General features: G+C 45.0%; 1 protein-coding gene across 1 annotated transcript in view; it reads left to right on the plus strand.

Annotated features, from left to right (window-relative positions):
* Window positions 1–15,140, plus strand: part of LOC306969623 (sodium channel protein type 4 subunit alpha B-like) — a gene marked incomplete at both ends in the record, with an annotated part of 40,940 nt that extends 25,800 nt beyond the window's left edge. The window contains 14 exons of the mRNA XM_079565283.1: window positions 401–500; window positions 1,069–1,223; window positions 4,756–4,929; window positions 4,997–5,119; window positions 5,227–5,511; window positions 5,856–5,909; window positions 6,282–6,423; window positions 7,497–7,597; window positions 7,832–8,102; window positions 9,148–9,386; window positions 11,218–11,600; window positions 13,004–13,148; window positions 13,207–13,284; window positions 14,802–15,140. Coding sequence (XP_079421409.1) covers window positions 401–500; window positions 1,069–1,223; window positions 4,756–4,929; window positions 4,997–5,119; window positions 5,227–5,511; window positions 5,856–5,909; window positions 6,282–6,423; window positions 7,497–7,597; window positions 7,832–8,102; window positions 9,148–9,386; window positions 11,218–11,600; window positions 13,004–13,148; window positions 13,207–13,284; window positions 14,802–15,140 — 2,589 coding nt within the window. The remainder of the gene's footprint in view (window positions 1–400; window positions 501–1,068; window positions 1,224–4,755; window positions 4,930–4,996; window positions 5,120–5,226; window positions 5,512–5,855; window positions 5,910–6,281; window positions 6,424–7,496; window positions 7,598–7,831; window positions 8,103–9,147; window positions 9,387–11,217; window positions 11,601–13,003; window positions 13,149–13,206; window positions 13,285–14,801) is intronic.
* Window positions 15,141–17,353: the final 2,213 nt, after the last annotated feature.

Consider the following 17,353-nt stretch of genomic DNA (forward strand, 5'->3'; position numbering starts at 1 on the left):
GCAGATGTTGAGACCTGTTTCTCTCTGTGACTCAGGGCCGAAAGAGCAAAGGGGTTAAAGCTGATTGTGTAAAATACATTTGAATTCCTCACGTGTGTCGCTGTTCTGTAGATCAGTGAGTGAAGTTCTGTAGATCAGTGAGTGAAGTTCTGTAGATCAGTGAGTGAAGTTCTGTAGATCAGTGAAGTTCTGTAGATCATGAGTGAAGTTCTGTAGGTGAGTGAGTGAAGTTCTGTAGATCAGTGAGTGAAGTTCTGTAGATCAGTGAGTGAAGTTCTGTAGATCAGTGAGTGAAGTTCTGTAGATCAGAGAGTGAAGTTCTGTAGATCAGTGAGTGAAGTTCTGTAGATCAGTGAGTGAAGTTCTGTAGATCAGTGAGTGAAGTTCCTGTTCTCTTCAGGACTGGTCGTCTGAGTGCAGCACGGTGGAGAGAAACCCTTTGATCCAGGAGGAAGAAGAGGAGGAGGTGGAGGAGTGTCCTGAGGACTGCTACACTGAGAGTGAGCCACACAAAGACATAAACAAACAAACAAACAAACAAACAAACAAACAAACAAACAAACAAACAAACAGAAACAAGCAGATTATGAAAATGAATGACTGAAGGATGGACTTCTTCCTAAAACCTTCTGCTTCTTTGTGTCATTATTGAACATAGGCTGGTCGTTGGAAAAGCTTCACTCTGTCTCCTCAGATGCTTCAGGCGTGTCCGGTGCTGAACTCAAAGCTTCACTCTGTGTCTCCTCAGATGCTTCAGGCTCTGTCCGGTGCTGAACTAAAAGCTTCACTCTGTCTCTACAGATGCTTCAGGCTCTGTCCGGTGCTGAACTCAAAGCTTCACTGTGTGTTTCCTCAGATGCTTCAGGCTCTGTCCGGGGCTGAACTCAAAGCTTCGTTGTGTTTCCTCAGATGCTTCAGGCTCTGTCTGGTGCTGAACTCAAAGCTTCACTCTGTTTCCTCAGATGCTTCAGGCTCTGTCCGGGGCTGAACTCAAAGCTTCGTTGTGTTTCCACAGATGCTTCAGGCTCTGTCCGGGGCTGAACTCAAAGCTTCGTTGTGTTTCCACAGATTGCGTCCGGCGCTGTCCGGTGCTGAACTTGGACTCGACCCAGGGCCGAGGTCTGATTTGGACCAACTTGAGAAAAACCTGTTTCTCCATCGTGGAGCACAACTACTTTGAGACCTTCATCATCTTCATGATCCTCCTGAGCAGCGGCGCCCTGGTATCCACGGCAACCGAATCCACACGCTGAAACTGCGGAGACGGAGACTAACGGCTGAGCGGACTAACCACTGACTGTGTTTGACTGTGGAGACGGAGACTAACGGCTGAGCGGACTAACCCCTGACTGTGTTTGACTGCGGAGGCGGAGACTAACGGCTGAGCGGACTAACCACTGACTGTGTTTGACTGCGGAGGCGGAGACTAACGGCTGAGCGGACTAACCACTGACTGTGTTTGACTGTGGAGACGGAGACTAACGGCTGAGCGGACTAACCCCTGACTGTGTTTGACTGCGGAGGCGGAGACTAACGGCTGAGCGGACTAACCACTGACTGTGTTTGACTGCGGAGGCGGAGACTAACGGCTGAGCGGACTAACCACTGACTGTGTTTGACTGCGGAGGCGGAGACTAACGGCTGAGCGGACTAACCACTGACTGTGTTTGACTGCAGAGGCGGAGACTAACGGCTGAGCGGACTAACCACTGACTGTGTTTGACTGCGGAGGCGGAGACTAACGGCTGAGCGGACTAACCCCTGACTGTGTTTGACTGCAGAGGCGGAGACTAACGGCTGAGCGGACTAACCACTGACTGTGTTTGACTGCGGAGGCGGAGACTAACGGCTGAGCGGACTAACCACTGACTGTGTTTGACTGCGGAGACGCAGACTAACGGCTGAGTGGACTAACCACTGACTGTGTTTGACTGCGGAGGCGGAGACTAACGGCTGAGCGGACTAACCCCTGACTGTTCGACTGCAGAGGCGGAGACTAACGGCTGAGCGGACTAACCACTGACTGTGTTTGACTGCGGACACGGAGACTAACGGCTGAGCGGACTAACCCCTGACTGTTCGACTGCAGAGGCGGAGACTAACGGCTGAGCGGACTAACCCCTGACTGTGTTTGACTGCGGAGACGGAGACTAACGGCTGAGCGGACTAACCACTGACTGTTTGACTGCGGAGGCGGAGACTAACGGCTGAGCGGACTAACCACTGACTGTGTTTGACTGCGGAGACGGAGACTAACGGCTGAGCGGACTAACCACTGACTGTGTTTGACTGCGGCGCTTGTGATTGGTGCATCGCTCTTCTCTGCTGTGATTGGTGGCCAGTGATCATGTGACTGAATCAGTATATTTGTGTGACCTGTGTCTAACCCATGTGCCATGTCAGACACTGCAGCTTCAGTCCGAACAGCCAGAGTTAGCAGGTTCTCTTTGTTTAAGTGTGACGTCACACCCAACAATAAACTTCTTTCGGGTCCAACTGTTGACGGTTCCATAAACAAACAGCAAAAAACACAACTTTACCTCAATCAAATAAAAATAAATCTTGTTTGTAATGCACTTTACATTAGACGCCAAACCTCAAAGTGCACAGCATGAAAGACAGGACTAAAAACAAGGAATAGCTGCAAGAGCCTGAGGTGGTGGAGGTAGTGTTGTACGTTGTCAGCAAAGCAGTGAAATTAATCTCCTGCTGTATTAGCAAAGATAAAAGGCCAAAAACGTTATTGATTAGAATTATATCTCAGTTCAAAGCCCTCCCTGAAGAGTCCAGACTTTGCTCCCTGTGTGGCTTGAATGTGGTGAAGGATGAGTTCCATTTTGTTTTATAATGTCCAGTTTATTATGATTTGCGAAATCTTTTGTTTGAGCAAGTACATCCCACTAAACCTGAGGTGTTTTCTGATGATCAGATTTTAAGTGGCTCTTTAAGAATCATACTTTCGCCTTTGCGTGTTTTATTTATGAAGCTTGGAATCGGAGGCAACACACTTCATATCCTGTATGAGGTTTTCTTTTTTGGTGTGTGTACAGTCACCTGTTTTACTTGTGTTACTTGTTATGTTGTTAAGTTTCTTTTAAGCCTATGCAGGCTGGGCACTATGTGCATGACACATCTCAGATACATATATAATATATTTTGATACTTTGCTATTTAAAATAAGACTTCATCGTGTTTGGAAAAATATATATATAATTAATGCCAGAAAAGACTAACTAAAGAAACTCCAAAGCAAGTGTACAATCAGATACATCACATTTTATAGAATAAGACTAAAACTCTGTGGATCTGGAACTGGAGTGATGACATTATCACTTAATCATCACATTCAGCATTTTTGCAGCTCCTTAGGGAAAACAAAGCAGAGAAAAACTGAACTTTCTCCCGTTTCTCCTCCGCTACTTTAACAAACGCTGAATCATGAATATATTTTTGTACTAAACAAAGAGGCAGAGACAAGACGAGGAGCAAAGTGGTCCAACAGCCCATATATACTGACAAAACAGACAGTGCTAACCAGGGAGATGCTAGCTTCATTCTACCTATGCTAACATTAGCGAAGCGATGCTAATGAGTGCAGTTTTTTGCTTCTACTCAACAATCTGCTGAAAAACATCCACATGGACCCTATGTTGGCTTCACTTTATTACTTTGTGATAAATATGTTCATAGTCTGCCAGAATATGGATACAAAGAGGGTCAAATTGTGATTCTCACAAAAGGTTTCTTTCCCCATGGCTCGGCCACGCCCCCTTGTATGACGAGTTGCCGTCCTTACCTACAGCCACTCAACAAGCTCCATTGGTTTATTTGTTCGGGACTGCATGTTAATGAACACGCCACACCGCCCCACTCTCACTCTCAAACACATTCATCCTGGCCTATTGTACATGTTTTTAGTGGTAGAGGACAGACACATGCAAACTCCACAAGAAAACAGCCCCGCCCAGGTGGAAATCAAACCCAGGACCTTCTAGCTGTGAAGCACGAGCGCTAACGCTAAATTCAGTTGTGTAGTTTGGAACCCAGATTCTCCTCAAGTGTGTGCCCTAACACCGTAACCCTTAAGCTCTTATCCCCGCCTTAACCAAACACATTTTCTCCAGTTTTATGTTCTTTACTCAACTCTAAAAGCTCCTCGTCTAAGACCTACAAAACAAATCTAGACGGACCTTTTTCCTCACCTTCCTTCCTATGTTTTCGTTGCTTTTTTCATGTTCTTCTTCATCTAATTTTTGTCACTTTTTTGTTGAGTTTATGTCACTTTTTAGCTGCACTTTCATTGTTTTTTGGCCATTTTTTATTGCGTCGTCATCGTCGTTTCTATCTTGACTTTTTTTTTGAAGGTTTTAGATTTGGGTAATGCCAAACTGGATGAGTAGAAGCTCTGCACACCCGAGAAGGCGACAGGTGCGTAGAAGAACAGATTACTTAACTTGAAAAAAAGGCTCCGCACACTGTCTCACGTCTTACGTTTCGGTCAGAGAGACGTTGTTGCAGTAACTGAGTGTGCGTTAGAGATACCGAAACGTTACTGCAATAAAAGCCACGTAAAAGAGTGAAACAGTGTGTGGGAGCCTTTTGTTCGAGTTAAATAATGTGCTTGGTTACGGTGGGGAGTTAGAGGTTAAGGCATGGCGTGTGATGTGCCCTAACCCTAACCCTTAGGCTGAAAATATTATTATTTATCATATGGTCGAGCATTAAGTCCTTCAGCCTCAGACTCCTCTTCTTCAGGCCTTTGAGGACATCTACCTGGAGCAGCGTCGCGTGATAAAGATCATCCTGGAGTACGCAGACCAGGTCTTCACCTACGTCTTTGTGGTGGAGATGCTCCTGAAGTGGGTCGCGTACGGTTTCCAAACGTACTTCACCAACGCCTGGTGCTGGCTGGACTTCCTCATTGTCGACGTGAGTCTGGGTGGGATTAGATCTGCAGCTCTGCGTGTCATTACTCAGCTGCGCCCCCTGTCGGCAGGTATCGCTGGTGTCTCTCACAGCCAATATTCTGGGCTACTCTGAGCTGGGGGCCATCAAGTCTCTGCGGACGCTGAGGGCACTGAGACCTCTGCGTGCTCTGTCCCGCTTCGAGGGCATGAGGGTCAGTGTTTACTGGAATGACCCTCTCCTGCAGTGTCTGTGTACACTGGTGTATATTATTACTCTTCATTGGATCATGTGGTTGCCATGGAGACTGCTCTGTCGCAGGTGGTGGTAAACGCCTTGGTTGGAGCCATCCCTTCAATCTTCAACGTTCTCCTAGTGTGTCTGATCTTCTGGCTCATCTTCAGCATCATGGGAGTCAACCTCTTTGCTGGAAAGTTTTATTTCTGTTCCAACGAGACGTCCGGTGAGATGTTTCTGCCAGAGGTTGTGGAGAATCGCTCTCAGTGCGAGGAGCTCATGCTGCAGTTTCCAGGAGAGGTCCGCTGGAAGAACGTCAAAGTCAACTACGACAACGTGGGAATGGGCTACCTGTCCCTGCTGCAAGTGGTACGGCCCACACTCTGCACACTGTATACAACCCCAACCCAACCATATACTCCACGCTATCCACACTATAACACTATACACACTGTTTAGTGTGTGTTCAGGTACTAAAGAGTACATCGTAAAGTCAGTGACTGCAGTGCTGCCTAGATCATCATCATGTACTAAAGAGCATAGCACAGTCATAAACAGTAATACTGTATACAGCTTCACACACTCCATACACTCCACACTATGCTCCACTACACATAGGAGAGGACATCCTCCGGAGGTCAGTGACTGTGTTCCGTACATCATGGAGCAAAGTGCTTAGCTGTATGACTGTGAAAAACACCTCTGTGTCACAGGCCACTTTCAAAGGATGGATGGACATCATGTACGCCGCCGTGGACTCTCGAGAGGTCAGTCTCTCCCAGACATCCTTCTCCCTCAAACTCCCCTCTCTGTAGTGACCCATCTGTTTGCACACTCCCCTCTCTGTAGTGACCCATCTGTTTGCACACTCCCCTCTCTGTAGTGACCCATCTGTTTGCACACTCCCCTCTCTGTAGTGACCCATCTGTTTGCACACTCCCCTCTCTGTAGTGACCCATCTGTTTGCACACTCCCCTCTCTGTAGTGACCCATCTGTTTGCACACCCCTCTCTCTGTAGTGACCCATCTGTTTGCACACCCCCCTCTCTGTAGTGACCCATCTGTTTGCACACTCCCCTCTCTGTAGTGACCCATCTGTTTGCAAACTCCCCTCTCTGTAGTGACCCATCTGTTTGCAGGTGGAGTCTCAGCCGGAATATGAAGCTAATGTTTACATGTATATTTACTTCGTCATCTTCATCATCTTTGGCTCCTTCTTCACTTTAAACCTCTTCATCGGAGTCATCATCGACAACTTCAACCAGCAGAAAGCAAAGATAAGTGTCTCACACAAAGATAAGTGTCTCACACAAAGATTAGTGTCTCACACAAAGAAAAGTGTCTCACACAAGGAAAAGTGTCTCACACAAAGATAAGTGTCTCACACAAACATAAGTGTCTCACACAAAGATAAGTGTCTCACACAAACATAAGTGTCTCACACAAAGATAAGTGTCTCACACAAAGATAAGTGTCTCACACAAACATAAGTGTCTCACACAAACATAAGTGTCTCACACAAACATAAGTGTCTCACACAAAGATAAGTGTCTCACACAAAGATAAGTGTCTCACACAAACATAAGTGTCTCACACAAACATAAGTGTCTCACACAAAGATAAGTGTCTCACACAAACATAAGTGTCTCACACAAAGATAAGTGTCTCACACAAAGATAAGTGTCTCACACAAACATAAGTGTCTCACACAAACATAAGTGTCTCACACAAACATAAGTGTCTCACACAAACATAAGTGTCTCACACAAACATAAGTGTCTCACACAAAGATAAGTGTCTCACACAAACATAAGTGTCTCACACAAAGATAAGTGTCTCACACAAAGATAAGTGTCTCACACAAACATAAGTGTCTCACACAAAGATAAGTGTCTCACACAAACATAAGTGTCTCACACAAACATAAGTGTCTCACACAAACATAAGTGTCTCACACAAAGATAAGTGTCTCACACAAACATAAGTGTCTCACACAAACATAAGTGTCTCACACAAAGATAAGTGTCTCACACAAACATAAGTGTCTCACACAAACATAAGTGTCTCACACAAAGATAAGTGTCTCACACAAACATAAGTGTCTCACACAAACATAAGTGTCTCACACAAACATAAGTGTCTCACACAAAGATAAGTGTCTCACACAAAGATAAATGTCTCACACAAAGATAACTGTCTCACACAAAGTCTCGCACAGAATCAAAGACATGTTTCAATGTTCACATGATTGAAATAACAATTGTCTATATACGATGAGCACAAGGTTTAAATAGACTGAGCTCACACTTTGCGAATGTGGAGATTAAAATGTCTTTGTTCTGTCCTGCACTTAGGAGGGACAGACCTCTTCATGACGGAGGAGCAGAAGAAATATTACAACGCCATGAAGAAACTGGGCTCCAAGAAACCGCAGAAACCTGTCCCTCGACCTGAGGTAAAGTGGCAGAACGCTCAACCTCCTGTTTCTCTGGATGTTTGTCTGGTTCTCCTGTTTCTCTAAGGTTGATTTTTTTTTTTGAGTCTCATGTTTCTCTGAGTGTTGGTCTGGAATCTCCTTTATTTGAGTGTTTATCTGGATTTGAGTGTTTATCTGGATTCTTCTGTTTCTCTGAGTGTTGGTCTGGATTCTCCTGTTTCTCTGAGCAGTTTCTGGATTCTCCTCTTGCAGAACCGGTGCCAGGGCCTGGTGTTTGACCTGGTGACGCAGCAGGTGTTTGACGTGACCATCATGGTTCTGATTTGCCTGAACATGGTGACGATGATGGTGGAAACAGATGAACAGAGTCCAGAGAAGGAGGAGATCTTGTACTGGGTGAACCTGGTATTCATTGTGCTCTTCACCGGAGAGTGCTCCCTGAAGATCATCGCATTGCGGCACCATTACTTCTCAGTGGGATGGAATGTCTTTGACTTTGTGGTGGTCATCCTGTCCATCGTAGGTCAGCCAGATTCTGTAGCCAAACATGTCAAAGATTTCATGATTTACAACTGTAATTACCACGGCACATACAAAAGCTCAAACTAAAGGGTTAGTCTTTCATAAACATAAAAGTAGGAATGTTTTTGGCCATTGTTTTAACAAACGTTCATAATAGTAGAACAATGGCTGTGTCTGAATGTCCAGAGAGAAAAAAGTAATGCATTCTGAAAAGTAGTGTGCAGCAATCAACATAGACCACAATGGATAGTGTGAGCTGGAAAACAGAGACATGTGTTTGAACTAAACACAATGTTTCAATCGCGTTTTGCGTATTTCTTGGACATACAGGGGCTAGTGTTAGTGCTGACCTTTAGCTCGGGCTGTTAAATGATCGATAGTTTCCTTATCTCGGACAAAAAAGGCAATAATCCAAGCCATTTTCTTCATGCAGGTTAAATCCTTCTGAAAAAAACCCCTCATTTTTATGATGAATATTCCACTGTCTCTTGAATCTGGCTGGTCTTTATTGTAGAAATACATTATTCCCAGAGTTTAGCAACCTCGCAGCTGTAACAAAGATTGTCCTCATCATTCAGTTAGATACAACACAAGGCATTTTTAATGTTGCCTATGTTTCGAGAATCATTCAGGTCTCTTCTTCAAAGGCCCAAGTTGTTAAGTCAGATGTTGGATTGCTGGTGACATCCTCCAGCGCACAGGTGTTGTAGATTGCACAATCACCTGGCAAAACTTGCCAAACTTGCTGGAGGATGTCACCAGCAATCCAACATCTGATGGGACTTAACAACTTTGGCCTTTGAAGAAGAGAACTGAGCGATTTTTGAAACGTCAGCAACTATGTATATGAAAAATATCCAGATGAAGATTAAGCCGTCTGTATAGCAGCTGTAGGCACTCTTCTGCTGCTCACTCCTTCCATGTCCGAATCACTGACTATTGCCGACTATAGTGCGGCCGATAGTCAACGGGGGTTCAGAGACTAGGGTGGACATTCGGACAATGTCTGTTCCTCAGTTTACCAACACTCACGTGACTGTTTTCAGGTCTCCTACTGGCGGACATCATCGAGAAGTATTTTGTTTCCCCAACCCTTTTCCGTGTGATCCGATTGGCTCGTATCGGACGGATCTTGCGCCTGATCCGTGGTGCTAAAGGCATTCGCACGCTGCTCTTTGCTCTGATGATGTCACTTCCTGCGCTCTTCAACATCGGCCTCCTCCTCTTCCTCATCATGTTCATCTTCTCCATCTTTGGCATGAGTAACTTTGCCTACGTGAAGAAGGTAACGCTCTGTGGGTTTGTGTTTCACTGTAATATGGACATACAGATAAACTTCTTTGTTAGGTTTAAGAACCGTGCACAGGCATTTGACAGCTTCAGTTTACACTCTTTGCTGCATTCACGTGACATTTTTGTTCTGAGTTTTGGTTTGTGTTTAATATCTCTGTATTAATCTTAATTAATCTGTATTAATCGGCGACACAGTGACTCAGCGTTCAAGGTACACTTTAATAATCCCCGTAGGGAAATTCATTCTCTGCATTTGAGCCACCGCTCGGGGGTCCATCTCCATGATGTGGAGCCAGGCTGGTGGTCAGAAACACCTGGCTGGAGGATTCACCTATTGTACGTGTTTTTAGTGGTAGGGGAAACCTGAGCACCCGGAGGAAACCTACGCAGACACGGGGAGAACATTGACCCTTGAAGCACCTTCATGATGTGTTTAAAAATAATCATAATAATCACAATAATCATGTAAAATTAACCTAAAAATTGTTTAAATTGTGTCTAGTGGCATAAATTGGTGACTGGCTCATTACTTTGGAGCGCTTTGGACCTAAGGGGGGTGGAAGGTGCTGTATGCCATTTACCATAAAAAACACAGTTTGGGAACCACTGTATTCCTTCGATAATAGGTGGGGAGGTGAAATATGAGAGCTAGTGTGTGTGTGTATGTGAGTGAGTGTGTGTGTGTGTGTGTGTGTGTGTGTGTGTGTGTGTGTGTGCGTTAAGGTTTTGTTTATTATTATTATTTAATTTGTATTGTATTATTATTACTGTTATCATTTTGTTTGATTTGATTGCATCTACTCTGCTGTTTTCTGTTCTATTTGTCTTGGACATTTTTAGGACCCCCATGAAAACGAGATGATTCATCTCTTGGGGCCGATCCTCTAATAAAATGTTCATAAATAAATAAATAAACATGCAAACTCCACTGAAAGGCCGGGAATCGAACCCGGACCTTCTAGCTGTGAAGCACGAGCGCTAACCACTGTACTACCGTGCCGCCCAGCCTGCCGCTAGTGTCTGTGCCTCGCAGCAACGAGGTCCCGGGTGCGATTCCCACCTGGATGGGGCCTTTCTGTGGAGTTGTTCTCCCTGTGTCCGCATCGGTTTCCTCCGGGTGCTCCGGTTGCCCCTTGCCCTTGTGTAGGACTACAGATGGAAAATAGCATAGTGCTAAATCTGCTGCAGCCATCTTTTTAATGTAACTGCACACTGTCCTGTCAACAAACTAAACTACCACTTAAAACATGTACAATAGGGTCCCATCTGACGCCAGGATTCCCCTGTAAAAGAGATTCTTAATCTCAGTGGGACTTACCTGGTTAAATAAAGGTCAAATACAAACAATAGAAAAATAAATAAATAGCCATGAACCTGTTGACCTATGAAACAAAAACTGTCCTAAAGTTCAGCATCTTCTCTCCCAGCACATGTGAACTAAGGTCACTCTTAAAGGCATCCAAAGGCGGACACAAAAGAACTTTGAGCAGAAGACGAATGTGGCAGGTTTGTCAATAATAATCAGGGAAAACACTTGGACATTTTCTGATCTTTTCTGTTCTGTTCAGTTTCTGAACATTTATTTCCAAAACTGTCTCTCCCATTGTGTCGGTCCCAGCGCAAACTGAAACTATCACATGATAGAATAGAATTTTGTCAACGCAGACTATTGCTGGGATTGTGAACAGTTGGATTGGACCTGGCAATGTGCTGTGTGTTGAGGAGGCTGTGTTTGAATGAATATAAAGCTAAAACCGGGAGCATTTGAACCATAAAGGGAGAATTATCTGGGGCCGGACTGACCTTGTATGCTGTTTCCTCAGGAGGCCATGATCGATGACATGTTTAACTTTGAGGACTTTGGGAACAGCATGATCTGCTTGTTCATGATCACCACCTCCGCGGGCTGGGACGGCCTCCTCAACCCCATCATGAATGTCCCTCCAGACTGTGACCCGGACCTGGAGAACCCCGGCACCGAGGTGCGGGGAAACTGCGGCAGCCCTGGCGTGGGTATGATCTTCTTCACCTCCTACATCATCATGTCCTTCCTGGTCGTGGTCAACATGTACATCGCCATCATCTTGGAGAACTTTAACGTGGCCACAGAGGAGAGCGCCGACCCACTGTGCGAGGAGGACTTCGACATGTTCTATGAGACGTGGGAGAAGTTTGACCCCAAGGCCACACAGTTCATCCAGTACAGGTACAGGAAAAACCCAAACCCAAGGCCACACAGTTCATCCAGTACAGGTACAGGAGAAACCCTAACCCAAGGCCACACAGTTCATCCAGTACAGGTACAGGAAAAACCCTAACCCAAGGCCACACAGTTCATCCAGTACAGGTACAGGAAAAACCCTAACCCAAGGCCACACAGTTCATCCAGTACAGGTACAGGAAAAACCCTAACCCAAGGCCACACAGTTCATCCAGTACAGGTACAGGAGAAACCCTAACCCAAGGCCACACAGTTCATCCAGTACAGGTACAGGAGAAACCCTAACCCAAGGCCACACAGTTCATCCAGTACAGGTACAGGAAAAACCCAAACCCAAGGCCACACAGTTCATCCAGTACAGGTACAGGAAAAACCCTAACCCAAGGCCACACAGTTCATCCAGTACAGGTACAGGAGAAACCCTAACCCAAGGCCACACAGTTCATCCAGTACAGGTACAGGAGAAACCCTAACCCAAGGCCACACAGTTCATCCAGTACAGGTACAGGAAAAACCCAAACCCAAGGCCACACAGTTCATCCAGTACAGGTACAGGAGAAACCCTAACCCAAGGCCACACAGTTCATCCAGTACAGGTACAGGAGAAACCCTAACCCAAGGCCACACAGTTCATCCAGTAAAGGTAAAACCCTAACCCAAGGCCACACAGTTCATCCAGTACAGGTACAGGAAAAACCCTAACCCAATGCCACACAGTTCATCCAGTACAGGTAAAACCCTAACCCAAGGCCACACAGTTCATCCAGTACAGGTAAAACCCTAACCCAATGCCACGCAGTTCATCCAGTACAGGTACAGGAAAAACCCAAACCCAAGGCCACACAGTTCATCCAGTACAGGTACAGGAGAAACCCTAACCCAATGCCACACAGTTCATCCAGTACAGGTACAGGAGAAACCCTAACCCAAGGCCACACAGTTCATTCAGTACAGGTACAGGAAAACCCTAACCCAAGGCCACGCAGTTCATCCAGTACAGGTACAGGAGAAACCCTAACCCAAGGCCACGCAGTTCATCCAGTACAGGTACAGGAGAAACCCTAACCCAAGGCCACGCAGTTCATCCAGTACAGGTACAGGAAAAACCCAAGGCCACACAGTTCATCCAGTACAGGTACAGGAGAAACCCTAACCCAAGGCCACGCAGTTCATCCAGTACAGGTACAGGAAAAACCCTAACCCAAGGCCACACAGTTCATCCAGTACAGGTATAGGAAAAACCCTAACCCAAGGCCACACAGTTCATCCAGTACAGGTAAAACCCTAACCCAGGACTATAGTATATTTCTCAATGACACACAGTCATTGTCACTGGGCTGTTCTGGCTGAACCACTGCGGTTTCTAATCCCTGTTCTGTCATCTGCAGTGAACTGTCGGACTTCTGCGACACGCTGCAGGACCCTCTGAGGATTCCCAAACCAAACACCATCCGCCTGATCCAGATGGACCTTCCTCTGGTCCCAGGAGACAAGATCCACTGCCTGGACATCCTCCTGGCTCTGACAGCTCAGGTCTGTCATAATGTTGTCTGACACACAGCAGGATCTCACTGTCTCCTCTGTGTTGCAGGTGCTGGGAGACTCTGGAGGGATGGATGCTCTCAAAGCCAATATGGAGGAGAAGTTCATGGCCAACAACCCCTCCAAGGTGCGCTCAGATAATCAGCAGGACTGGGCTGATCAGTATTGGTCGGTCTGGCCTGCAATTGGTCTTCACTGGTGATATTAGCTGGTCTCATATTATAGAATGTAACAAAGACACACTCCCAGTTTTTCCTATTGGTCATATTCAGAAATGTCCAAGAACGTTGAAGCAGATCCTTGAACTCTTTTAACCCCCACTAGAACCGACCACATTCTCTCCACTGTGGCTTTACCCAAATCTAAAATCTCCTTGAAAACAGACATCAAAATAATGACAAAACTGAGAGGAAAACGAAAGTAAAAATGTGACAAAAAAGCCTAGAAAAAACATTGACAATGCAATGAAAAATCTACGCAGCAATGAAGGGAAAATGACTTATTTGAAAGGTAAGACCTACAAAATCCATTTAAAACAAGTATAACAATAGGCGCTTAAATTTGGGCAGAGCTGAACTGTAAACTTCTTAACCCATGGCCTTAACCAACTGCATTTTTTTAAATCAGCGACGTGTCCCTAAACATTTATCCCATCACCTGGGTGAGATGCTGCAGGTGAACATATCAATTAGAAACTTGAACCGAACATTAATGATATACAAAATAAAACATAAAAAAGCATTGCAAGTTTTCTGTTTTTTGATGTTGTCATATAAAAGATTTGACGTTTTGTGCATAAAAAACACAAAATAGCCGATAATTTCAACAATGAAATCTAAATAATGAATCGACCAAGATTTAAATGTATGGTTTTATTTTGTCCCCTCCTGGAGCCACCACCTTAACGTGGTGGAGGGTTTGAGCACCCGAATGATCCGGGGGGTTCTGTTGTTGGGGCTTCGTGCCCCTGGTAGGGTCTCCCAGGGCAAACAGGTCCTGGGTGACGGGTCAGACAAAGAGCGGTTCAGAAGCCCCTGATGAGAGACCAACAGGCCCGGTTGATCATGAGGCCGTCCGTCCGTGGACCCACCACCTGCAGGGGGCGCCATAGGGGCTGGTGCAGTGTGATTTGGGCAGCTCCAACAGCCCCCACGACCCGGAAACGGATAAGTGGAAGAAAATGGATAGATGGATGGTTTTATTTTGTGACATTTTAGTAACAAAGACTTTTTCCAGAGGGTTTTTTGATCTTGTTTAGTTTTCTCAATCATAAGAGAAAAAAAATAGTCATTGCGGATACCCTTCAGGACACATGGATCTAAATTATGTTAATATTTGTGAATGAATACCCGAGGGAAAGCCAGCTTTGCGAAGGAAGTAGTAGCTACTTCAGAGATATCTCCGCCTCATGTCAATACGTGATTAAATAAGCACTGCACAGGGTCAGCTTCGTCATTTTTATACTCTGACCTGAAAACTAAGATGTTAAGGATGGAAACTATTCAAAATCTCCTCTTTGACCACTGTGGGAAAAATCAATACTTTCACCTGCAGCGCCTCGCCTTAACATTGCATTTAATTGTTTAAGAATTGAATGGCATTTGACCCAGACGTGGACTTGAAGTGGTTTTGTTTTCTTTGCAGGTTTCATATGAGCCGATCAGCTCCACGCTGCGGCGGCGACAGGAAGAACTGGCGGCGACAGTGATCCAACGATGCTACCGAAGACACCTGCTGAAGAGAGCCATACAGCTGGCATCACACAAATACCGAGTCCAAAACCAGAGGCCCGACCAGAGGCCAGACCAGAGCCAATCCAAACTCCAGACTGGCCTTGAACAACGAATGGATCAGCTTTATGGACCAGACTCTGGAACTAAAGCGGTGGAGCTGCAGAAGGAGGTCCAACTGCAAATGATTCCACCACAAAACCTGGATTATGACCAAGACTGTAATGTGGATCTACGGGAGTCTGTGGTCTGACTGAAGTCTGGACCTGACAGAGTCTGTGGTCTGACTGAAATCTGGACATACCTGAGTCTGTGATCTGACTGAAGTCTGAACATACCTGAGTCTGTGGTCTGACTAAAGTCTGAACATACCTGAGTCTGTGGTCTGACTAAAGTCTGAACATACCTGAGTCTGTGGTCTGACTGAAGTCTGGACCTGACAGAGTCTGTGGTCTGACTGAAGTCTGGACATACCTGAGTCTGTGATCTGACTAAAGTCTAAACATACCTGAGTCTGTGAACTGACTGAAGTCTGGACCTGACAGAGTCTGTGGTCTGACTGAAGTCTGGACCTGACAGAGTCTGTGATCTGACTGAAGTCTGGACCTGACAGAGTCTGTGATCTGACTGTTGTCTGGATTCCCCAGACTCTGTGATCTGACTGAAGACTGGATTCAGCAGAGTCCATGTTGTGACTGAGAGTTTGTGATGTTCAAGACTCGGGTTGCAGCTGGTTCCAGTCCACATTTTGACAACTGCAATGCCCTCTACAGTGGAGAAAGCCAGGCCTCCCAGCACCATCGACAACAGCTGCCTGGCTGCTCACCAACAGCCGTAAACATGACCACATCTATTCCATAAACCTCACGATCTCTCCCATCTTCCCTGAAGGTTTTTAGGTAATCTTCTGCACTAGCTGAACCTTAGTGTCGCTGGCGAAGCCTTATGGATAAAGAGGTGAAACTTTTGACACTTAAACTACAGAGTACAGAAGATGACTCATGAACCTTCATTGAAGGTGGACAACTCCTGTACAACTGAGAGCCTACACAGACATCTGTCCCTGAATCATCCAGACGGTGGTGCTCACATTAACAAGGACTGGCCTCATGGGGGCAGCAGAGTTTTACATAATATAATGTGTTTCATTTGATTGATTGATTGATTGATTGGCAGAGTTGAATGAGTCGGTTACGTCATGTATGTAAAGGGATGGACCTCTACAAATGACTACGACCCATGAACTCAGTTTGTTTATTGTGTTGTTTATTATTTGGAAACCTTCCTGACGACCTGTTTAAATGGGTTCATTCATCAACACTAACACAATCCAATCCACTTTCTTTATATAACACATTTTATAAACACATTTTTCCGAAGTGCAGCACATAACATATAGTGTTATATATTAGTAATAGAAATCATCCATTCACTTTCTATCAAATATGAGAATAATAATTAGACATCCAAGAGATACTGTGTTGCCTGATATTTGTGAAGACACAAATAAAACAGGCCCTCCACAATGACCCAGTTTAATATTTAATTTCAGGAGTATTTCAGAAAGACTCTCTTTGTTAGTATTCAGGTACTCTGAAGGTTGATTCAAAACAATTTATATTCAGAGTGTTAATCATTGTACATTAGAGAAAGTTGAAGAGGTTTTGATTTCACTTTGTGTGATGTAAGACGATGTCCAATGTCTGGTGATATAGACAGACTTATTTTTTACTAAATCCCTGTTGTATTTGTATAGTTTGAATGAAGATGAATAGCGCAGCAGATCCTTAATAACCGTAAGAAATCAAAATATTTTGAGCTCACATCTTGGTCTATAATAATCCACGGTCAGTAAAATTTGGGCAGCTTTTCTGGATTATTTTGTTGGTTATTAAATCAGCATTTGCATCTGACTAAATTGCAGAACAGTAAACCGAATTAGAGAATGAGTAGCTTTTGTACATTGATATTGTAACTCTGGGTCCGTACTGAGAATGAGTCTTTGCTGCTTCCTAACCTTAACCAACACCAGCTCATTTTGTTGTGTTCTGGAAACTTGGGCTGTCGACGTGTGTCCCTGGTTCTAGTGACTGGCAACAAATGTTGGCTTGTTAATAGTTTTAAGAGGAACAAAGTGATCGCTTCAGTGGGTAGGATAGTCTGTGAAGAGGTCATGTGCTCTTCAGGATCAAAACTTAAGTATAGGCAAAAAAAGGGAAAAATCTGTGTATTGCTTCTTATTCCACATGGGGATGCATTAATGTTGCCCCAATGAGCTGAAACATTTGCCCTGGGGCTGCTCCACACGTCACAGCACTGGGTTGCAAGCGGATTTCAAATGTGAAAATGACCTAATTGTCTTTTACATTTTCAAATATTACAACAATTTACCCTGAATCTACTGAAGAATCAACAACGTTAACAACAACATTTGTAAATGCAGCAGGAGGGACGACGCCAAAATGA

Source organism: Gobius niger (assembly GCF_951799975.1).
Source record: "Gobius niger genome assembly, chromosome: 10".
NCBI lineage: Eukaryota > Metazoa > Chordata > Actinopteri > Gobiiformes > Gobiidae > Gobius > Gobius niger.